The sequence below is a fragment of the Sceloporus occidentalis genome, unplaced genomic scaffold (genome assembly GCF_023333645.1).
Source record: "Sceloporus occidentalis isolate IW3139 unplaced genomic scaffold, rSceOcc1.0.p SCAF_1, whole genome shotgun sequence".
In the NCBI taxonomy this organism is placed as follows: domain Eukaryota; kingdom Metazoa; phylum Chordata; class Lepidosauria; order Squamata; family Phrynosomatidae; genus Sceloporus; species Sceloporus occidentalis.
In genome coordinates, this window is record NW_028316981.1 from 122,468,986 (window position 1) to 122,494,116 (window position 25,131).

The 25,131-nt window shown below is 42.2% G+C and overlaps 1 protein-coding gene across 3 annotated transcripts in view; it reads right to left on the reverse strand.

Moving 5' to 3' along the window:
- Positions 1-15,752, reverse strand: part of LOC149322068 (syntaxin-8-like) — a 120,991-nt gene extending 105,239 nt beyond the window's left edge. For all 3 annotated transcript variants that reach the window (XM_089534057.1, XM_089534060.1, XM_089534061.1), the window contains exons 1-4: positions 15,690-15,752; positions 6,167-6,266; positions 2,611-2,705; positions 1,827-1,937 (exon numbers count right to left, since the gene is read on the reverse strand). In XM_089534057.1, the coding sequence (XP_089390183.1) occupies positions 1,827-1,937; positions 2,611-2,705; positions 6,167-6,266; positions 15,690-15,706 (323 nt within the window). In that variant the 5' untranslated portion in view covers positions 15,707-15,752. The remainder of the gene's footprint in view (positions 1-1,826; positions 1,938-2,610; positions 2,706-6,166; positions 6,267-15,689) is intronic.
- Between the last annotated feature and the right edge of the window lie 9,379 nt (positions 15,753-25,131).

Consider the following 25,131-nt stretch of genomic DNA (forward strand, 5'->3'; position numbering starts at 1 on the left):
TGACCACAGAGTTGCACTGGAGGACCTAGATATTCCTAGAGATAACATATTAATGAAATCCATGAATATTCAAATCTGCAAATATCAAAGCTACAAATATGGAGGGATGATTGTATACAAAAATGTATGTCCATGAAAGAATAGAAATTTTAAACATCTAGAAACCCAAGAAAAGAGTAAGAATATCCAGAGGGAAAGGGATGCAAATCCCTCCATGATGGAGAAAATGAAGTAGCCTTTTTTCAAAATGCTGGACAAGATTGTTTTAAATTGCTTTAAATCTGGTCAAGAGGTAACCACAGCCATATCCATCACCTCAAACTGCAACTGTAGACTGTAACTAGTTTTTGGCAAAACACATCCAAGTTTAATATAACTATTTTTGCTTCAGAAAAGTAAGGGCCATATACTCCCCCTGCTGGTAGTTCCATAGTATTGATTCAAAATATCCTACTTAAGGAAAAGAAAATTTAAGAAAATACTGCATAAATTTGCGCAGCATGTAACAAATACAACCTAGGTCAGACAAGCCATCAACATGGAACACATGGTCTGGCTGGTTTTTCATGCTCATTTAAACCAGCTAAACGCATAGAGGAATAATGGAATCTGCCCTATTTAGTCGAGGATTACAAGGCTATAAATCAATTGATTAGATATTCTTCCAGTTTTTTCCCTGAAATACAGACAATTCAAAATATATCTTCCCCAATTAAAATATATTGCTTACAACAATGCTACAACAATTCTACACACTGTATCGATTTCAAAATTCTGAAAAATCAAGTCATCTGATCAAATCCAAACTACTTCCAATATAAGTTTTGAACATTTCTATCACTTCCTATTTATTTAGTTTAGGGCATGTGGAAACAACTTTACAAAATGCAAACATTTAATAGTATTATAATATGCAGTAAGCTATTTACAAGTCAAAAATTACATTGTTCACTTATTCCCCCTCCCCCCCCCCCCCAATAATATACAAACAACTTTATCGTTCTAAAATTCCACTGTAATTGGCTTTAAGGCACAATTCACCACAGCACTCATAAGTCAGAGCAACAACACAGTCAGGACAAAGGAAACACAGCTGGTAATGTCCAAATGGCAAACAGTTTATAGTTCTGAATCATACTACATATCTTCTAATCTGCCCATTTTTCTTCTCTCCATCTTGATTCCTTACTTACTGTTGACTTTTTTTCTATCTTTGATATAAATCAATGTTTCCATAGTTGTTACTACTAAAAGTCCTGTTTTGTGTGACTTCTGTGCCCATCTAATTCAGTTCTGCTTAAGCCTGATTTGGCTGACACTGATTCTAAACCATTTCAACACAGAATGGGTAACAATCATCCAGATAATGCGGGATTTCATCAGCTCCATTCAGTATGGCTAAAAGTGAGGGATGCAACATTTCAACAGCATATGGCGGGCCTGATTTAAATCCTAACTAACTTCAGTCCTTCATTCCAATGGCTCTGATGAGATCTCCATCTGAAATTTGTCTTAATTTTTAAATCATCATTTAATACTTTATTTTTGCAAGCTTGTAATCGAAGAATCAGTAACAGCAGCTACAAGAGTACTGCAGTGAACAACACACAGTCACTAGACTCCTCAGCTGTGACTATCATGAAAACTAGTCAAGCTGCTCAAAGAAGGCATAAATATAGCTATCATGATGAACAGCAAAACCTAGTCACACACAAACTCCTGTAAATTAGAGATGTTCTATACACAAATGAGGCAGAGGTATACAGACTCTTTAGAGACAAAGACAACTTTCTCAGGCACTTTTTTTTAATGAGATGATATCATACCTTATAACATCTGGCTCTGTGCCTTCATTTTTGAAAGATGCCTGAAGTTGCCTGTGTCGTGTGTGAAGCTCATCCACTAAATTCTGCCGTCTGTCTCCTTCAAGCTGTGTTCTGCAGGAACTGGGTTAAGGCTGATTGTCAGAAATCAATGACTAAAATGACTGTCTTTGATGCTTTACATATGAAAACAAACAGATCAGATTCTCTACTAACATTACATTCACTCTACCAAGAACTACACAAAGACACCTGTCAATACAGTAAGTCGCTTGCTATTTTTAGACTTGAGACACTGAGGTTAAAAGTATTAAATTCTGTTATGTCCAAATAAGGAAATACAGGATTCTGTCAAGAGTCAGTCTGTAATCATGACTTCTGCCATCATGCTGATTATTTTTGAAAAAGCATGTGCTTTACAGACTTGTAAAATCTTTTGATGATGGAAAAAAAGCTATCAAAATGTCCAGTTTGTCTGGAATTTGGTGTGCAGGACTGATCACTCAATTAAGGACAGGCATTTTTATAGCATTATTCCATATGCAAAACATTTTATAACTCTTAGCTCATTTTACAAATCTTTAAGGATAAGATATTTTAAAAACAAACCACAATGACAAAGGTCATAACTACTCTTCGGAGAAATCAGATTCACACAAGCATGTTCTACCAAAAATGCTTCAAGAAAAACACGACCGCTGTGTCCAGTTGCTTTGCAAAAACAGAGAGATGCGCCCACTCTCATCTCACTGGCATTCCTGATTGTCATCACTGTTTACATGGATACATCTGACGTGTTGATACAGAATGAAACAACTGGTCCTTCAGTTGATCTGTTTTTTCTTTGAGGTTCTGCAATAGTGACCTGATGGCAACATTGAGCTGAAGGGAGACAGGGAAGAAATAAGTGAGCCAATCTGCTGTGAAATAGTGGACGATAGTACCCAATAAATAAAACTGGACAATATCCCAACAGAATATGGAACCCCATACAAGTTTTTAAAAAATAATTCACATGCTTACCAAAGCTGAAGCTGCACATATAAACTAATCATATTCCTATGTTTTACATGGCTGCTGATTTTCAACAAAATTATGGCTTATGTCTTCGGTAATAATTTTGCCCAAAACAAAGGCATGGCTGAAAAAAGAAGGCAGCTGAACCTCATGCATTTGGAAAGGTCACTTAACTTCAGGCCAAAATAGACACCTCAACTGGGGTGGAGTAAAGTCACCCCTCCCAAAGACAGATTGGGGCTCTGGCACCAATCCGCTGTGGTTCTGGCCAAAAAAAGGAACAGTTTTCAACCATTTCTTTTTCGGCTGCAGAAAAGCCGCCTTTAGCAGCTCTTCCCCAGCCCTGTGGTGAATTCCCAGTGCGTTGGGGGGCTTGCAGTGTGTAACCACCACACAGCCAAGATGCCCGAAAGGCAGCCCACATGTGTGTAGCCAGACAGCTGGAAACCAGCTTCCAGGCCCCTTCAAATCATGCGGTGTCAAAACATCACACTCTGAAGCTTCCCGGACAATGGCACAAAGGGGCAGTGTGTTTCGCCCCTTAGATACATATTGTTATTTAGGCTCCTGAAATAAACATCTCCATTCTTATCAAACACTACCATCAAGCCCTATATCACAACCATCACGAACCAAAGAGGCCACAGATGACCCTGGTTAGTCAGGCTACATAGCTCAGTGAGGTGAAGCAACCAACTCAAGAGTAGAGCATGAATGGAAGGGACAGCTTCTCATCCGCAGCTCTCTGTGCATCAGGTGGAATATGGGACTAAGTCATTCAGTCAATACCCCAGTCTGAATCGAGGTTTCACATATAACAGAGCAGCCCCCTTGCTGAGATCTACTGAAAGTCAAAGAATAGCAAACTGTGCAAAGGTGGCATAAACTGACAGTTAAGCCAGTTAATGTCCAGGAATTCCAAGCAGGTCATGTCACTATAATCTAAGATAATGAAGCAATGCCATCCACTCATAAGACCTTTCCCAGGCTACAGTGTGGCAAATGAGCACCTTCCATGGCCACCCAATGTCTTGTAGCATAACAATATAAACATTAGATATGAATTATGCACCCATTTGATTTAAAAGACTAATAAGGGTGCATGACAAATTCATAAATACCCCACATGAAACACATTTACTTGGAAGTTAAGACATTTTGAATTTAATGGAATTTACTTCCCATTACATATGCTTAGTAATACTAAGTGCTATGCAAGGTTCTGAAAGAGGTTAAGAAAATATGATCTTGAAAGCACAACCTACTAGTATAGCAATAAAACAAATTATTATTATTATTATGTTTCTGGAAGACATGACCTTTTTCAATGAGAAGAGTTGTTCCACAAGCACCTAACCATGATTTCAGTTCATAAGAAAAGGAAAATAGTCTTGATAGATTTTAAATATACCTCTATTTTAACTGAGATTCTCTTCTTCCTGCATGTGTTTGTGTTTTCACATTATAAAGAAGGGTACTAGCAAACAGAAGAAAAAGCAGAAAAACTGATAGGAAAAAAAGTTGAGTTGAGAGGGCAAAAGCAGAATCACTCATTTTCTCAATCCATGTTTTTAAAATGTGCAACTGCACAAAATGGCAAAATCTCGGAAAAGCAATAAACAAAAAACAATTGACACTGTCCCTACTTGACAGATATAGTATTTTTCTTCATTAAAACTTTCCTTGGCCACACTTTATATGCTGAGTGTTTTTGAACATCAGCCCATAACAGCAGTTGTTATGGCAATAAATATGGCATTGTTGGAAGTCTGCTTAAACTGCATTCAAATACTACCTTCCTATTTGCTAACTGAATAAGTGTCTCCAGGACTAATAACAAAGCAACATGGAAAGTTTTCTTCATATAACCGTTTGTAAATTGAGTGGTGTGTTTTGTAATGTGAGACACAAACTTAAACTGCAGGAACAGCATGAAGAACCATTAGTTGGTCATGACACAAGACATGCACTTGAAGTAGTTAGCAACTCTACTTATAGGTGTCTCTTCACAGCATCAATCTCTCAGCGCACTGAAAAAGCTGCTGGCTAACAAAATGGAAAAGGATGCATCAGAATTAATCTATTTGAGAAAGTTATCCCTTTGAAAAGGATTGCAATAGAAACTACTAAGTACAGTAAAATAAGAATTGATAGCCAGGACTCAGCTTCTCTGTTTTACGGCTAATAATGTAGAAATGAGAAGCTCTGGCATGTACCAGCTCTATTTGTTCTGATGCTGCTGTTGCTGACTCATGGCTCTGCTAGAGGACAGCCAAAAATTGACTTGACTGATGACAAAACAGATATGCAAAACAATATTTCCTACATGTTCTTTTTTAAAGTGTTACGTCTACACTCTGAGGCTGACATGATAATTCTTCATCTAGAATGCTGCCACTTTGTGGCTGGGATACACACTGATAATAAGATAACCCAAATTGCACACTTATGGCCCAGTATAGATGGGCCTTACATGATGTCCTCGTCACGTGTTAGGGTTGCCTCGGGGTGCTCTGCCCACATGTGGCCTAACCCCAGCACGTGAAGGGGGCGTAATCATGGCGGCCTCCCATCCACATGGGGGTCACCATGATTACATCACACATGCGCCGCATCGAAATGGAGCTCCTTCTGAGGGCGCGCCTCGTTCCTGCAGCCACCAAACGGCTGCGGGAACAACGCCGGGGGAAAGGGGCTGAGAGGCCCCTTTCTCCCCTGGCTGCGGCTCCCAGGGTGTCCTGGGGCATGAAGCCCCGAGGACACCCCTTTATGGGACCAGGGAGAAGCAGCATTTTGCCGCTTCTCCCTGGTCCCTAAAAGCACCGGATTGAAGCCTCTGGGCTGCCGGTGAGGCTGCCCTGGCCCCAATATGTGCAGTAAAGGGGTGTGTGCAGGCCGCCCTAAACAGGCGGTCTGTACCGCACCTATATTTTACTAGAAATAACCTTTCCCATTTCTATCACACTTCATCAATAGAACTCAAAGCAAGTAAAAAATAATGGACAAAAATATCCACTGAAGAAGGAAAAAAACTCCTAGAACAAACAGAAAAAACATTCATTAACCCACCTCTAAAAGACTGATTTCTTTAAGCACTTAGGTTCTTAAAGAGTAACTATGGCACCCTCCCCAGCCTGGCATCTGCCAAATACATTGGACTACATGCCATCACCCAAAGTCAGCACAGCTAACAGACACCAAGTGGGGAGGGCCTACTCCATGAAGTCATGAAAAATACCTTTCTGCTAGTTCAGATCTCTGTTGAAGTTAAGAATTATTACAATATAAAGTAAAGGAAGAAGATTGGTTTCTGAGATATGCAGTACCTTAGCTGTACTCTCACCATTCCTTTGGTATCTGTTGCGTTCTTGAATTTTTTCAGCAACTTCTTGGGCAGTATGGCAAGTAGAATCATACTTTGACAACCTTAAAAGGAAGTATATATTTAAGTCAGACTATACTTATTGCATACATTTTAATCTTTATTGTTCCTTGAATCAGTTTATGAAATCTCACTTTTTACTACTGTCCACAAACCTCCTAAGGAAGATTGGTTCAAAATCAAACAGAACTTACAAACATAAAAGAACATGTATCCATATATAGATCACAGCTGGAAAAGATTCAGATTCCCATCAATTTCAACCAAGTTTAGCAAGCTACAGGGAGAGATGAGATACAAATACATTATTATTATTAAATGCTTCTTTCTTCCTGACAATTTTAGCTCACTGTCACAATTTCTAACCAGCATCAACAGGAATATTAATCTCCTAAAATTCAGGGACATTAACCTTGATTTTAGCCATAATCAGTTTTATTGATATTGCCAACACATGAAACAAGTTAATTATGTCAACTGGGCATTCTTGGGAAATTGAAAAGTCATTCAAAGTAAAACCACATTTCTCAAGGACATGAGTATCTGTAATTTACATGTCTCTTGCATGCTTCAAAATTCAAAATTCAAAATGACCTGAATAGACTAGAAAGCTGGGCCACAGCTAACAAAATGAACTTCAACAAGGAGAAATGTAAGGTACTGCACTTAGGGCGGAAAAATGAAATGCACAGATATAGGATGGGGGACACCTGGCTTAAGGAGACAACATGTGAAAGGGATCTAGGAATCCAAGTAGACCACAAGTTGAACATGAGTCAACAGTGCGATGCAGCAGCTAACAAGGCCAATGCGATTTTAGGCTGCATTAATAGAAGTACAGTGTCTAGATCCAGGGAAGTAATAGTGCCACTCTATTCTGCTCTGGTCAGGCCCCACCTGGAATACTGTGTCCAGTTCTGGGCACCACAATTAAAAAGGACATTGAGAAACTGGAGCGTGTCCAAAGGAGAGCGACTAAAATGGTGAAGGGTCTGGAAACCATGCACTATGAGGAACACCTTAGGGAGCTGGGTATGTTTAGCCTGGAGAAAAGAAGGTTAAGAGGTGATATGATAGCCCTGTTTAAATATTTGAAGGGATGTCATATTGAGGAGGGAGCAAGCTTGTTTTCTGCTGCTTCAGAGACTAGGACCCGGAGCAATGGATGCAAGCTGCAGGAAAAGAGATTCCACCTCAACATTAGGAGGAACTTCCTGACAGTAAGGGCTGTTCAACAGTAGAACACACTTCCTCAGAGTGTAGTGGAGTCTCCCTCCTTGGAGGTCTTCAAACGGAGGCTGGATGGCCATCTGTTGGGGATGCTTTGATTTGGATTTCCTGCATGGCAGGGGGTTGGACTGGATGGCCCTTGCGGTCTCTTCCAACTCTATGATTCTATGATTCTATGCTTGGAGGAGTACTTAAATACTACTCACTGTAATGCTGACAAACACATGTACTGTAAATCTCCCTTTAATGTCACATGTAGCAAAATCAAACAGAAAATATTTTTGACAGTTAAGTAGTTTTGCCTACATCCAAAGGCAAAACACACTGGATAGTTCTATTCCCTGATAATAATGGCATAGCTGAAACAATATATAAACAAACACTCAACTACAAGGTAGCTCACTTTAGATACAAGGTGAATCTCCCTCATCTGAAATGGTTGGGATCAGAACTATTTTGGGTTTTGGAATATTTGCATATCCACAATAAGATATCTAGGAAATATCAAGTCTAAAAATGAATTTTGTGCATAAAATAAAGTTTGTGTACACTGAACAACCAGAAAGCAAAGGTGTCACTATCTCAGCCACTAATATGGACAATTTTGGATTTTGAAATTCCAGATAAGGGATACTCTAGTTATACTTATTTACTCAAGAAGACAATGTCCAAACAGTTATTCCAACACTAGTAAAATAAGCAAACTCGTAAAGAATACCAACTCCTTTTCAAATTTAGGAATTATTCCCTTGTATGTGAGACATACAAAAAAGCTGTTCAAACGTAGTTCTCTCTTTCTTTTGGATTCAAGGAATCCCTCATTATTTTCAGTAATAAATGCAACTTTAAACTTGTTTCTCTGAAAGAACTAGCAGTTGTAGAAAATCACTTGTATAATCTAAATTCTTCCTAATTACATTTCCTGCTGTCCAACAGAAAAAAGCAGCAGTCTTGAGGCTTGTCTAGAATGCTTAAAAACATTTTAAAAACCAAGCATCCCCCTGAACCCATCCCCTCATGCAGCACTTGGACCTCAAACTGCCAGCCTCCCGATCATCAGAACGGGCATCTTAACCACTAAGCCATCACATGCCTTACTGTACTTTAATTCATATACTTTGGTGAAAAGCAAGAGTGTAATCTGCCCTGGAAGTACTGATCTGCCTCTATTCTTTTATCGATCCAGCCTTTAGTGTGAGCACAAATAGCTATGCCTGCTGGAATGTTGTAGGTTCTTTGGCATTGTTTTTCTTTGCTTCATTCTTTAGATCCTTTGTTATATGTCCCTAAGTTTTCTCCTCAATTTATCCACATGTCAAATCAAAAACAACAATTTTGGCCCCCAAATCTGCCCTCGACTTACACATGACATCAATGTATAGTTGAGTATATACGGGAGTCTGTTTTAGTTTTTCATTTTTGCATTAGACACTGCAAGCAAATAGAGGATTCCCCTTTTTTGGAAATTATTATTATTATTATTATTATTATTATTATTATTATTATTAACCTTTATTTATAAAGCGCTATAAATTTACACAGCGCTATACATACAATCTTTTAAGTTAGACGGTTCCCTGCCCTCAGGCTTACAATCTAAGAAGACACGACACAAAAGGAGAAGGGAGTGGTGGTGGGAAATTTGCTTGTGTTTAAGAAATTATTACATCGATGATACATCTGCTTCACCCCAAACACACAAGTAAGGAAAGCAAGAGAAATGATAAAAGTTGTATTCGCCCTTATGAAGCTGCTTGTGGTTAAGATCTTCAAGGAAGAACTTTCTCTAGGTCCAGCTGTTCTCACAGGCACATTTGATGGAGAGCTTTCTGGGTGCCAGCTTCCACACTCTGGAGCTTCCTCATGAAGGTAGCTAGGCTGGCCCTCAGTCAGTTTTATTCCAACAGCAGACAAAGACCATTTTATTCAGGCAGGCTTTTTGCATCTTAGATTGGGTACAGCTAAAGGCATCTTTTTCTATCATTTACCTTATACAGTCACCCCTCCAAGTCCGCAGGCTTGAAATTGGCGGACTTGATGATCCATGGAGGGGCGACCCGCCATTGAGGTGAATGTGGCACGCTCCTGCAGGAGCATGTGCCTCATTCATTTCAATGGGGTTTGATTATCTGCGAGTCTCTAGCTTGCAGGAGAGGAGGGTCCAGAATGAATTAGGAGGGGCAACTGTATTCCTTTTTATTTGAATTTATTGTCATTATACACCTTGAGTGCCATTTTTTAGCAAAAAGGGGGGATAAAAATTAAATAGAGACACAAATATGCTGTAAAACAGACATACAAAATATCCATGCAGCACAAGGTGTGTGCAGCTAAGGTCATCATTTTATACCCACCAGTACAGATTTATTTTATAGACTTTTGTTTTCACAAACAATGTATGTTAGTATGACACAGGTATTTACCACTAAATTATAAAACAATCATATTTAAAGTGAAATAAACACTATTTATTAAATTGTCACTTGTACAGTGAGCCCATGCCATACACAGGCTTCACATCTGTGGCTTTCAGCATACGCTGAAGCCACAGGACTATCTAGTGCAGGGGTAGGCAACCTTTTTGAGCCGGGGGCCGGGTTGCTGTCCCTCAGACAACTCGGGCGGCCGAAGCCAGGGGGTGGAGCTTCCACCCTCCAGGGGCGGGGCCGCATGCCGGGGGCGAAGCTTCCACCGAAGCCCCGCGGGGAGGAGGAGGCATGTGCCCGCCCTCTCCTCCTCGATCCCTTTCTGGCCAAACACCCCCAACCTGCATTCCAAAACACACACAACAGCACATTTGTGCATTTCACATGGCTTTACTTAACGTGGCCTCTTGCATATTTCAGAGGCTTATTCCATAACCAAACCCCTTGGGTTTAACACTTAGCATGGTTTAACATGGCTATGCATATTGAACATGTCAAGGTGGTTTCACCACTCTTGCACCAAGTGTACTTCTCAGAAGTGTGTTGGTCAAGGGACTTTGGTTTTTCTTCACTGTGCATGAGTTTGTAAAAATCACAGCAATTTACATTGGCCATGCCTCAGAGGCTTTCTGATATCAGTATCACCATTAAAGAACCAAAAACACACAGAAAAGGCACTTTGGAAAGTCACACTCTCTTGGCTTCTGAAACAGTGCTTGCATGCCTCTGAAGCTGAGTCATATCATCATGATCATCATCATCATCACCACCACCACCACCATCACACTATCATTGTCAAAGCAAGGGAGAGTTTTTAGCATTAAAAGCACCCAACACACACTTTGGAAGGTGACACTCTCTCGGCTTCTGAAAGAGTGCTTGCATGCCTCTGAAGCTGAGTCATATCATCATCACCACCACCACACTATGATTGTCAAAGCAAGGGAGACTTGTTAGCATTAAAAGCACCCAAAACACACTTTGGAAGGTGACACTCTCTTGGCTTCAGAAACAGTGCCTGCATGCCTCTCAAGCTGACTCATATCATCATCATCATCATCATCATCATCACCACCACCACACTATCATTGTCAAAGCAAGGGAGACTTGTTAGCATTAAAAGCACACAAAATAAAATTTAAAAAAACCTTGAGGCCACTGGCCACTCACCACCTTCTCCTTCTGCTCCTCCTGCTGCCCCCTCCTCCTCTTCCTCCCTCCTCTTCCTCCTCCTGCTGCCCCCACCTCCTCTTCCTCTTCCTCCTTCTGCTGCCCCCACCTCCTTTTCTTCCTCTTCCTCCTTCTGCTGCTCCCTCCTCCTCTTCCTCCCTCCTCTTCCTCCTTCTGCTGCCCCACCTCTTCTTCCTTTTCCTCTTCCTCCTTCTCCTCCCCCCTCCTCCTCTTCCTTCTCCTCTTCCTTCTCCTACTCCCCCCTCCTCCATGTGCCGCGCGGCCTGGGGGCGGGGCGGAGGAGGCAGAGGAGGAGGTGGGCAGCGCGGGGAGGCAGGGAGGGCAGCACGGGGCCCTGCGGGAGAGGCAGGAAGGGCGGCGCGGTGCTTCCCCTTTTGCCTCCTCTTCCTTCTTCTCCTCTTCCTGCATGGCCTGGGCGTGGGGCGGAGGAGGCAGAGGAGAAAGAGGTGGGCGGCACTGGGAGGCAGGGAGGGTGGCACGGGGCTTCCCCTTTTGCCTCCTCTGCCCCAGGCTGTGCGGCCCTCCTCTTCTTCCCCCGCGTGGTGGAGGAGGAGGAGGGCCGCGCAGCTGGTGGAGGAGGCGGCGGTGGCGGCAGGACTGGGCTGGGGCCGGTCCTGCAGCCTCCGCGGGCCAGGGGTTGCCGACCCCTGATCTAGTGAATGCTGCACACGCCTGTGGAGCATGCGCTGCACTGCGCCACATGCATGCACCCCATTATTTTCAATGGGGCACAAGCATACGTGATTTCCCCCTTACGTGAGGGGTCTGGAACAGAAGGGAAGGGACAACTGTAGTTTTATATTCATTGATGAACATGCAAGTGTAGTACCTGTATATGTTTTCTCACCTTTTTTGTCAAAACATATATATTTTACCACTTGAAAATAAGTGCACTTTATATAGTATTATTTATTTATTTATAATATTTATTTGTACAGCGCGCTCTTGGCTTACGTGGGGGATCTGTTCTGGACCCCCCGCGTAAGCCAAATAGTGCGTATGCTTGAACCCCATTCACTTGAATGGGGCTCATGCCCGCAGCAGCAGGGCACACCCCATTCATTCCAATGGGACGTGCCGCCCCTTGCGCCCCGCACACACTCCCACGCGGCTCTCCACAGGTTTGAGCATATGCTCAAACCCGTGTATACCGCGCCCGTGTATGATCCGGGCTCACTGTATTCCACTCTTTTTCCCAGGACTGGGACTCAGAGCGCCTTCACAGCATTAAAAACAATACAATTAAAAACATAAAAATAAAAATAAATTTAAAAATAAATAATAATAATTATAAATATATTAAAAAGGAATTAAATCATTACAATATTAAAACAGATAGTTATTAAAAGAATAAAATATATTTTAAAAAGATAAAACTATAAATAAGAGGGGGGGAACTGTAACAAATTTTTAAAATGGTCCAACAACTCAGCCTGTCCTTATAGCAATTCCTTAAATGCCTGTGTGTTGGAAGAGGGTGCCTGGCTATGTAGGCATAGCCAGGCACCCCATTTCTGCCTTTATGGGCTATGGTGAAAGCCTTCAAAGCAGACATGGCAACAGCAGGTAAGGGGTGCAGGACAGCAGTACTTCCATGCTGCTGTGGCACGTGTGTGAACACCCGCCTGTCACCACCACTGTCCAGAGATAGAACCAGGTTGGAACCATGGGCAGGATACCATGAGGTTGACCTGTGGTATCCTGTTTATCTGTATAGGCTGTAATCTGTATCCAAACAAATTAGTTCATTTCTCTCTAAATACTAATTGCACTGTGTGAAGTACTATTAATATTCTCTGAAGGATGTCAGGCACAAAGGCTTGAGACCTTTTTCTGTATGCAAACAAATATTAATGCTCGACACTTTTCTTTCCCTGTGCTCACAATTCAGGCCATGTTTCCAAATATGAATTGCTTGCAATATTGGCTGAATAATGTGCAACTTTGTTCCCGGTACTCATGACAGGAAATGTTATTATCAATAACAAAATGATGACCTCAGCCAAACAGATAAGGATTCTGTAGAGTGAATTAGTACTGATCTGCTGAATTACTACCAAAAGCCACAAAACCAGCAACCTCTAAGAATCCTAGAGTTGGAAGAGACTACAAGGGCCATCTAGTCCAACCCTCTGCCATGCAGGAATTCACAATCAAACCAACAGCAAGGAAGTACATTTCTATACTGCTTACCAGTGCACTTAAGCACTCCCTAAGCAATTTACAATGTGTAAGCTAATTGCCCCCAACAAGCTGGGAACTCATTTTAGCTATTTAAACTCTGTATAAAGACCCCAAGGAGGGAGACTCCACCACTCTCCTAAGGAGCATGTTCCACAGCTTGCATCCATTGTTCCGGGTCCTGTTCTCTGGAGCAGCAGAAAACAAGTTTGCTCCCTCCTCAACATGACATCCCTTCAAGTATTTAAACAGGACTATCTTACCACCTCTTAACCAACTCTTCTGCAGGCTAAACATCCCCATCTCCCTGAGTCGTTCCTCATAGGGCAAGGTTTCCAGACCCTTCACCATTTTAGTTGCCCTCCTTTGGACACGCTCCAGTTTCTCAATGTCCTTTTTGAATTGTGGCGCCCAGAACTGGACACAATATTCCAGGTGGGGCCTGAACAGAGCAGAATACAATGGCACTGTTACTTCCCTGGATCTAGACACTATACTTCTATTGATGCAACCTAAAATCGCATTGGCCTTGTTAGCTGCCGCATCACACTGTTGACTCATGTTCAGCTTGTGGTCTACTTGGACTCCTAGATCCCTTTCACACGTAGTTTCATTCAGCCAGGTGTCCCCCATCCTATATTTGTGCTTTTCATTTTTCCGCCCTAAGAGCAGTACCTTACATTTCTCCGTGTTGAATTTCATTCTGTTAGCTGTGGCCCAGTTTTCTAGTCTATTCAGGTCATTTTGAATCTTGATCCTGTCCTCTGGGGTATTAGCTATTCCCCCTAATTTGGTGTCATCTGCAAATTTGATAAGTATGCTCCCAATTCTGTCATCCAGGTCATTGATAAAGATGTTGAATAGCACTGGGCCCAGGACAGAGCCCTGTGGGACCCCACTGGTCTCTTCTTTCCAGGATGAAAAAGAGCCATTGTTGAGCACCCTTTGGGTTCAGCCGGTCAACCAATTACAGATCCATGTAACAGTTACCTTGTCTAGCCCACCTTTTACAAGCTTGTTTGCAAGAATGTCACAGGGGGGAGGTCTTGTCAAAGACAACCCCCCTCTGAACAAATGTTGCCAAGAAAACCATGTGATAAGTTCTCCTCAGGATTATCAATGGACAGATCTACACCTGTAAAAAATGTATCCTACACAACAACAAGCCCAAAATACTGGACTGAAAGGCAGGGGTTGAAAAATGGTGGAGCCAGAGCCCAGAAGGTTTGGCACACCCTTCTCTCAACTCTGCGTGGCACAAAGACAGCCATGGCAGTAACACAGCTTCTTTGACAAATGTGCCAGTTTCTCTCTCTTCTTCCTACTTCAATGGGTACAAAGAGAGTTAAATGCTGAAGGAGAGCCAGCAAAGTGTGAAGCGGTGCAGACAGAGTGGCTGTTATGAATTAGGCCTCACTGAGGACAGAATGGATGCACTTTGACCCAGTTTTAACTGCTGTGTCTCAATGCCATGGAATTCTGGGATTTGTCGATTAGTGAGATATTTAGCCTTCTTTGTCAGAGTTCAGGGAAGCCAGTGTGGCACAGTGTTTGGGTGTTTATTTCAAGGGCTTATGTCCTGCCTTTTCCCCACAATGGGATTCAAGGTGGGTGTTGGCACAGGATTTGTCTTCTGCTGCTCCAGAGACTAGGACCCAGAGCAATGGATGCAAGCTCCAGGAAAAGAGATTCCAGCTCAACATTAGGAGGAACCTCCTGACAGTCAGGGCTGTTTTGACAGTGGAACACACTCCTTCCTCGGAGTGTAGTGGAGTCTCCTTCCTTAGAGGTCTTTAAACCGAGGCTGGAGGGCCATCTGTGCCAGGGGTGCTTTGATGGAGAGTTCCTGCATGGCAGAAGGGGGTTGGACTGGGCGGCCCTTCTTGGGGTCTCTTCCAACTTTGTGATTCTATGACTCTGGAAGGCCAGGGTTGCTATTATTATTATTATTAAGTTTATTAATAAAGTGCTGTACGTACAATCAGTTAAAAGCAGCATAAATAAAGCAAAAGCATGCCTGCCTATGGCATACCTTCTACAAACGTAATGAAAGCCTGACACATGTCTCAAGGAGCCCTGGTGGCGCAGGGGTTAGAGGCCTGTCCTGCAGCCCCTCACCCGCAGCCGCATGGCTCTGAGTCTGGTACCAGCCAGGGGCTCAGGGCCGGCTCAGCCTGGCCTCCTTCTGAGGCTGCTGAGTACCAGCTCGGTGGGGCCACTGGGGCACAGAAGCGTACTTGCTATTGCTATAAGCTGGAAGCCACTTCAGGGCAGGCGAGGGCAGCGACAAAACCAGAGGCAAGAGAGTACAAATCCAAGAACCCCACAGCCTTGAGCCAGGGCAGTTAAAGCGGTGCCAAACCGTGTAGTTCCTCCAGTGTAGACGTGGCTTCAGGGTCAAGCAGGGGGCCTGCGGAAGGGAAAGAGGCCGGCACTCACCAGGGGTCCGGAGCCATGGCAGCCTCGCGCTTTTTAAAAAGCCCCCCCCCCTCTCTCTCTCTCTCTCTCTGTGCCGGCAACAGTTTACCAATTAAATCACCTGACTACGGCGAGCGCAAAGGCTCTCAATAGAACGACGCGAAGAAAAAGCGGAAGCGCACCCGCGGAGGCTGGCTGAAAAGAGAACCCGCCCCTGACTAGGCTGAGAGACTAAGGGATTGGAAGAGGGAGGGAGGGAGGGAACCAATCAGCGGAGAGCTCGCGCCGGTTTCGCGCGCGCTCACAGTGAGGGTTCTAGTTGGCTCAAGGCCCCTCCTCCTTTCAAGACGGCTATGACAGGCTTCGTCCTCTGGAGGGCAGCACCTCCTCAGTGAGTGTGTGTATGTTCTCCTCAGGGTTCAGGGCAAAAGAGGAAATTTAGGCGTGGACTGAATTGGGAACTGTGTGGCCAGTTACAAATCCCAGAATTCCATGGGGTGCAGCCATGGCAGTTAAATGATAATGATAATGATAATAATAATAATATATAAACACAATAATATTGAATATTATTATATTTAATGATATAAAATATAACAATATTATATTTAATAGTATTAAATATAATAATATCGAATGTAATAATATTAAATATTATATTTATATCCCGCCCTTCTCCCAAGGCTAGGACTCAGGGCAGGTTACAACATTTAAAAAACAACAACCATACAATTAAAAACATACAAAAATATTATATTAAAATAGAATTAAATTCTAGTAAAAGATTAAAATGCTTAAAATACATTAAAACAATATAACAACAACACCCTGAGACATGCTTTAAAAACTTTCTGTTTTAAAAAGCCTGTCTAAACAAGTAGGTCTTAGCCTGCCGGCGGAAGTTAAAGTGGTCTGAGGATTGGACTGTGACTCTGGGGACCAGGGTTCGAATCCCAGCTCGACTACATAAACCCACTGGGAAGACCTTGGGGAAGTCACACTCTCTCAGCCTCAAAGGATGGCCATGGCAAAAAAAAACCCAATACCTTTGAAGGAAACTTGCCAAGAAAACCCTGCGATAGGTTCACTGCCTTAGGGTCTCCAGCGACCAAATGCCATCAACACAAAGGAAGACAAGGTGCTGCAAAATGTAGGACACCACAAAATAAAAGCCAAAAACACTTGTATAAGTATGTGTTCATTCCATATGGTTTATTTACAGCTGTATTACATGGATTGCATTTTAATATGTGCTCAACCATATTTTCTGATGAATTTATCTTCATTAAAATGCTTTAGGTCCAAAACAACTGCAAAAATAATCCATCTTGAGAACACATTAACTGCCCTGGCTCAGTGCTAGGGGATTCTGGGAACAGTAGTTTTGTGAGACATTAAGGCTTCTCTGTCAGAGAGCTCTGGTGCCACAATAAAGTACAATTCCCAGGACTCCCTAGCACTGAGGCAGGGCAGTTAAAGCAGTCTCAATTTGAATTATTTCTGCAGTGTGTTTTGGACCTTAAATCTGAATTAAAGGCTTTTTTGGGCCAAATGCATCGTGCTGGCACCGATTTTAGGGTTAGGGGCCACACAACCCCTAACCCTAGCACAGCACAGCAGCGTAACAATGGCGGCATCCTATTGTGTCATAAGCACCACGTGGCGTCTGCATGGTGCCACACATCGCTTACGTCATGAGTGCGCCATTGGTTCACTCGTGACATCTGCCCTGCAGCACAAAAAGAACCCATCTTTTCTGGGTTCTTTTTCCTCCGTAGGGAAGCCGCACGGTTTGGCGGCTGTGGCTTCCCTCCGGAGGGAATTAGGCCAGCAGCAGGCCTCCCATTTGGGGCGGTCTGTCCCGTGCCTTGCTTTTAAAGCATTTGGAACTTTACTTTAATACTGTTTTTATAACTTTATATCTTATTACATATATCAGTTGCTTTTATAGTAATGTACTTTACCTACATAATTTGTTATAATTACTGTATAGTTTTATATTTTGTTATTCCTTAGATTGTATGCCTCTGGAAGGATTTAATGTTTTGAATTTATCGTATCTGTAAAGCACCATGTAAACTTAAGGCACTATACAAATAAACAATAATAATAATAATAATAATAATAATAATAATAATAATAATATAACTCTGAGCAAGACAAATGCTTAAAAGTGTAATATACCAGCAACAATCTCTTGGCTGAATAAGCATTTAAATTATTTGTCTCATTTGTCCATCGCACTGAAATTAAAGGGGGGGGGGAACCTTTTCAATACACTGTATTTGCACTGTGTCCTCAAGCAATCCATTGCCTAACATGTTTGCTATCTTTTTCCCCTCCGAGAAACAAATGTATCCTGAGCTCTGGGTGCGAGTCTTGCCTGCTGCTGCAACTATAGAACAAGGGAACTTTAGAAGGAGCCATCCTGTCCTCCTATTTGCAGTGAGGACAGGCTGCCAAGTAGATGAATTTCTCAAAGGGGAGCAGCGAATGTGGTTCTATTCAATGGGCCTCTTACTGATGCTCAAAATGGAGGAAATTTCGGAATTTCTCCTGGACAGAAGGTTGAAATCTAGGATAAGTCCTGGAAAAGGAGAATGTCTAGTAACCCAACTTTCCCTTCTTCTGAGGCTGAAAGTGTGTAACTCGGGTTGCATAAGCACTACAGAATTAATACACTTTGATGCCATTTTAACTGCCATGGCTGAATGCGATGGAATATTTTGGGGATTTGTAGTTTTGTGAGATATTTAGCCTTCTCTGTCAGAGAGTTCTGGTGCCACAACAAAATACAAATCCCAGAATTCCATGGGATGGAATCATGGCAGTTAAAGTGGTGTCAAATTGGATTATTTCTGCAGTGCAGATGCAGCCTTGGCCAAAGTCACCCAGTGGGCTTCTGTGCCTGAGTGGGCATCATAGTCCAGCACTCAAGCCATTATGCCACATTGATTCTCCTCATTGCATGTCGTGTTGTCTTCATTAATGTCATAATTGTATGTCCATAAACACGTATGCCATAATAAATCTGTGTCACCAGATTCTCCCCTGTGGTTATTTTTTTTCTGCAACAGATGGAATACAACTATGGAGATTAGCACACTCTCTTTCAATGTGCCTTATCCCCAATGGGATAAAGGTGCATTTATTTTATTGCCTTCAGTTGTGAGTGAGTGAATGTATTCTGTTTACAGCCCGGATACTAACTGGGCTTCTCCCACACATTTTCAAGAATAGGGAAATCCCATTCTTGAAAAGCTGCAGAATAAGTCCAGCTGGCATCTAGGCTGAATATGGGATGCATTCACCTGGCTACGGACAAATGCAATAAAACCCATTTAAAAAATGAATGCACCTTTATCCCGTCATGGATAAGACGCATTAAAAGAGAGTGCGCTAATCTGTTGTTGTTGAGTGCCTTCAAGTCCTTCCCAACTTAATGGTGACCCTAATGTGACACTTTTATGGGGTTTTCTTGGCAAGATTTGTTCAGAGGAGGTTCGCCATGTCCTTCCCCTGAGCCTGAGAGTGTGTCACCTGCCCAAGGTCCCCCACTGTATTTCTTGGCCAAGAGGTAAATCAGACCCTGGTTTTACATCCAGCATTCAAACTGCTATGCCACACTCGCTTTTGGAATACAGTCGTCCCTCCATTTTTGTGGGGGATCTGTTGCAGGCCCCCCCCCCCATGGAAATTCACAAATATTCAAACCCATTGGCTTGAATGGCTGCACACTCCTGTGCGCAGCTCTGCATGCGCATTGCAGGCACTCATTCCATTTTATCCCTCCCCGCTTGCCAGTCTTTTAAGGACCAAGACAGCAGACTCAAAGTCTGTGAAAATGGAGGGACAACTGTACATCTATCCCCTCTGAAAATTTTGTTTTGCAGTTGGTGAATGCCAATTGACATGACTTGGCACTATCGAAATGCAAATATTGCCTAATGCTACTATTTTTTTGAAAAAAAATACTGTTATTAGGTCAATAATCTTGGGCTGTAGAAAAGGAAAGAGACGTTTTAAAAAATCTCTGATGCTGTAACATCTAAGTAACATCTGAAACAAAATGTAGCCCTGTGACTGTAACATCATCACCTTTCTGCTCCTGCATGATTTTTAACATCTATCCTGATGAAGAAGCCAGTGGAGCTTCAAAAGCTTACATGATGTATTTTGTGCATTTCTGCTGGCTCAAAACAGTATTACTGTCTTGTGGATTTTGTTGTAATTACTGTATGTTGTAATTTTGTTGTGACTTGCCAACAAGGCTACCCCTGAATATGCTTCCTCTCTGTGGCTCTACCTGCAGAGCAGGGCAAAATCGTCTGCTCACCAGGCAAGCTGTGATAAACAGGAAGAAAAGTTTAACTGCCCACCCTGAAAGGTCTGGAATCTGTCTCTACTTCTAAAACATAAACGCATACCTTTTACACATACAAATATATCTACTCTAGAGTGTTGCAACAGTTTGATTCTGCTTTAACTGTTATTCCAGTTTACAGAATCCTAGGATTTGTCATTTGGAGAGGTACTGAGAATACTTTGCTAGAGAGCTATAGTACAGTGGTACCCCGGGATACGAATTGCTCGCGTTACGAAATTTCCGGGGTACGAAAAAGTTAGATAGGAAAAAACTGTTCCGGGTTACGAAGATTTTTTCGGGTTACGAAATTTTTTTCGGCGCGAAATTCAAATCTGAAAGCGCAGCTAGCGGGCGGCTAGCGGCTTTCCAGCGCCTTTTCGGGTTGCGAAATTTATCGGGTTACGAACGGCGCTGCGGAACGAATTAATTTCGTAACCCGAGGTAGCACTGTATTCTTTACTGGAGCTTGTTATCCAAAGGAGAGCATTCAAGTACCTCTCTGAAAGACAAGTCCAGATTTATTAAAATTGAGCCATGACAATTATAGTGGTAGCAAACTGCTGTTATAACATAGTTCACATATACCTTTATTAGCAGGTGAAGGGAAATAAAATAAACATTGCACTTGGTGATTGTTACAACCGGAGAAGAACTAACAGTGAACAGTGTTTTTCTACTGTCTTGAAAGATTGATCCAAAAGATGCAAAAGCGTACTAATACTACTAATGTATTTGGAACAGTCTGTACATTTAAATAAAGTACTACCTATGTACTTAATGCATACTACATAATCAGCATGGTGTAGAGGTTTGAGCATTGGATTACAAATTTGGAGATTAGGGTTCGATTCCCCACTCAGCCATGGAATCTCACTGGGTGACCTTGGTCATGTCACACTTAGCCCCAATAATAATAATAATAATAATAATAATAATAATTTTATTTGTATATCGCTTTTCCTCCAGATCAAAGCGGTTCACAGTATACCGATTATGTGACACATGTCACAGTACAAAGCAATATAGTACCTCAGTAATTACGTTAATTACATACAATTCAATAAAAACCTAAAAACCATATACAAAGCAGTTAAAACTATTGGTTGTGGTTGGACATCATAATCTAAAGAGAGTCGGGGGGGGGGGGTATGCTACCTGAAAGAGGTAGGTTTTCAATGCCTTTTTGAAGGTTTCTAATGTGGGGCAGAGTCGGATCTTTTCTGGAAGTGCATTCCAGTGGGTAGGGGCTATCGCCCCTATGATAGGGTTGCCATAAATTGGAAACAACACAAAGCAAACAATCATTAATTACTAGTATTTCTGTTTTTATTGCTAGTTGATGTGTAGGCAACATTGTCCATACAAGAGGGATCACTACAGCTTAATCCGAGTCTAGCAAAAATGTGACTATAATATTCTGTAGGAATAATACTAAAAAGAAAAAACATCAGTATCTTGAGCTCTTTCTCTCCTTCCACCTCTCCACCCCCAGCTTAATGTTTCTACTACCAGTCAAGAGTTCAGCCTTTGAGGACAGTGTAAACCACACCTTTGTGTGTGAAGGCCTTGCATAATCAGTGTTTGGGTTGCAAATAACCAAAGGAATGATCAGTTAAATTGTTGTCACAGGTTTATTTTTAATTTCATTAATCCATTACTTCTTGACAGGCATGACACTCCATTATAAATAATTTTTCTACCTTAAGGTCCTGAGGCATTGTGTTGCTTTCCTTCTCTGTTTACTCATTGTTATTTTAACATTATGATCTGCTAAGCTGTGCTAATTTGGGACTCATATAGCCACTAAAACTGGAGCAAACACCTGGAGCTTATGGCAACCCTATGAATGAGAGACCTTGAAGAAACCACCAGCCCTGCTCAAGTCCTACAAACTCGTGGCTTCCTTGACTGAGTCTATCCATCCAGAATATGGTCTTCCTCTTCTCTTACTGTCTTCTATATTATCAAGCATTATTATATTTTCTAATGAGTCATGTCATCTCATGATAAAACCAAAGTATGACAACCTCAGTTTAGTCATCGTGGCTTCTAGTATCTGTAGGACTCTCTCCCAGCTCCACATTTTGGATGCTTTTTCCCCTGTCTGCTTTTAGTTTTGTTTGTTTTTTGTTTTGCTTTATACTGTGCAGCTTTCACAACCATACATAAAAATTGGAAATACAATGGCATGGATGATCCTGACATTGGTATTCAATGGCGTGGTACAAACCTCCCTAAAAGTGAGGCCTGATGGCACCTGTTTTTCCTCCACACGGCTCTCCTGCAGAGGAAAAAAAATCTGCGAAAAATGGGTTCTTTTTGCTCCGCAGGGTGGATGTTGCGAGTGTGCCAATGGCGCACTCGTAACATCACAGACACGGTGCAATGTGTGGATGCTATGCATCTGTCACATCACAATGGCGGCGCCCATATACACAGGACAACGCCATTGTTACAGCACCACACCATACTAGGGTTAGGGACCTTGCAGTTGCCACACGGTCCCTTAACCCTAGTACGATGCCAGCACAGCGCTTTAGCCAATGCCAATGAAACATATTTACACTTGAAGATCTTTTCTAGTTCCTTTTTAACTGCCCTTCCAGGCCCTAGTCTTCTGATTTCTTGATTACAGTTTCCATTTTGATTTAGGATTGAATCAAGGTACAGAATGGCTTTGACTGTTTCTAATGTCTTCATTGAAGATGTTACCCGATCCTATGCTTTTAATGGCAGTTTGATGTGGAAAAATTCAGCTGATGAGCTTTTTGTAGAACAGTAATCAAACCATGCCAAGAAAAATGTTACGCTCTATGCACATTGCACTGAAGAATAAATTATGCTGTCATGATAATTGTTATGTGGAAACTTCCAAGTTGTTTGTTTTTGCTGTTCTGTCCTTTCAAGTTATTTCTGACTTAATAGTGAACCTAAGATGAACCTATGAGAGGATTTCTTAGCAAGATTTGGTCAGAGAGGATTTGTCTTTGTCTTTGCCTTCCTCTGAGTCTGAGAGAGTGTGACTTGCCCAAGGTCACACAGTGGGTTTCCATGGCAGAACAGGAATTCAAACCCTGGTCTCCAGGATCATAATCCAGTGCTCAAACTACTACATCACACTGGCTTCAGACAGAAGAAAAATAAGTTTAATAAAATAGTAGTAGTAGTAGTAGTAGTAGTAGTTTTGTGGAGTGTAATTTTCAATGGTGGCACATGCATGTGCGACCACTAGGCTGTGTGCACATGTAGTCATTAAGGGCAATGGGGATTGCTGTTTGAAGATGCTTAAATACACGGATGGCAAGCCCGCATTTGGGGAAGGTGGGCTGTACTGAGAATGGAGGACATTTTGAAATTCCTCCAGGTCAGAAGGTTGAAATGTAAGACATGTCCTGGAAAAGGAAGGCATCTAGTCATCCTGCTCCACAGCAGATGAATGTTATGCATTTTATCAGTTACTGAACAGAGCACAATATTCAGTTAGCATAGATGGATAACAGTTAGCCATAAATACTCTTTGTACCGGGAGCTCTTTCACCTACACTCAGCAAGCCTGTTTCATCTTGCTCATATCAAGTAGGTTGTGTGATGGACTATTTAAGTACATTCATTCTCTACAACTGACAATCAAGATGCTAATCTTCATTAACAGAATGTTTTGGTTTCTCTCCAGTGCTTAAAAGCAATAGGTCAACAATTTACGAGCAGTGGTGTTTACAGAAGGGAACTATATCGCCAATGACATCTTGCTGTCCCTTTCCCTCCTTGCTACATTCCCATCTCATTGTTCATTTCCTGTGCGGCAGTATGACTCAAAAGTCATAATTTTCTTGGCAGTTCTTCAGGATCATAACAATGTTTTTGGTGATGCTGGATAAATAATTAAGAGCAAAGGGCCAATTTTTTTGTTACAGGCACTATAATTTCTATAACACTTCAGGATATAAAAACATTTTACAGTGAAGTCCAGATTGCACAGTTTGTTATATGTTCTTGTATTCCTTTTGAAGAACTTGTAATGGCTTGAAGGTTAGACTGTGGCTCTGGGGATCAGGGCTTAGTTCCCTGCTTGGCCATGGAAGCCCACAGGGTGGGATGAGTCACACACTCTCACTCCCAGAAAACGCCATGATACAGTCATCTTAGGTTTGCCATAAGTCCAAAATGACTTGAAGGCACACACCACCACCAACAACAAATCATTGTGACTGCCATGGGTGTCCCAAATTAGAATAAGAGCATCTAGATCTTCTTGCATGATTTCAACAAAAATCGCCCACCCACAAAGTTTTAGTTTGCATCTAGAGGGTGTTATGGGAATTTTCATAATCCATAATATATAAAATACAATTAGTCCTAGTGCAATTAGTCTTTTTGCAATGCAGTATATCAAGTAATGGGAAGCTATGGTGCTTTATAGACGGGCCCTATCGGGCGCTGTCGTCATATGCAAGGAGCGGTGCTTTTAGACACCCCTCACCCCTTGCACGTGATGAGGGCATCAAAATGGCGGCGCACTATACAAATGGGCGCTGCCATTTTGACATGAGAGATGCCTAGCATCTGCACGTCTCAGCGCCCTTGTGACACCGCAAGGGTGCCATTGGCACCTTGCAGCATCACAATCACCTTGGAAAAAGAAGCCACTTTTTGTGGCTTCTTTTTAATGTGCGGGGGAGCCGCGCGGTTTGTCCGCTGCAGCTCCCTCACGCAGCAAACAAGGGCAGCGGCAGACCACCCTTTTGGGCGGTCTGTAAAGTACCTATGGCTCTCTAAGTATTTATTAATTACTTCTCCACTCATTCCTGATGACAAAGGCTGATGTGAACTAGAATCTGACATTGTCTGATATTATTATTCATTTATATCTCACCCTGGAAATGAACTGGCATCCAGTGGGAGCTGTTGCAACAAGAGAGTAGTTGTGCTCCCTGTATCCAGGCCTAGTTAACAGTTTGGCAGCCATTTTTTGAACCATCTAAAGTTTCTGGGCACTTTTCAAAGGCAGCCCCATGTATAGCATGTTATAGTAATCTAAACAGGATGTAATCACTGTATGTGTTATTGTAGCTAAATCAGACATCTCCAAGAATGGGC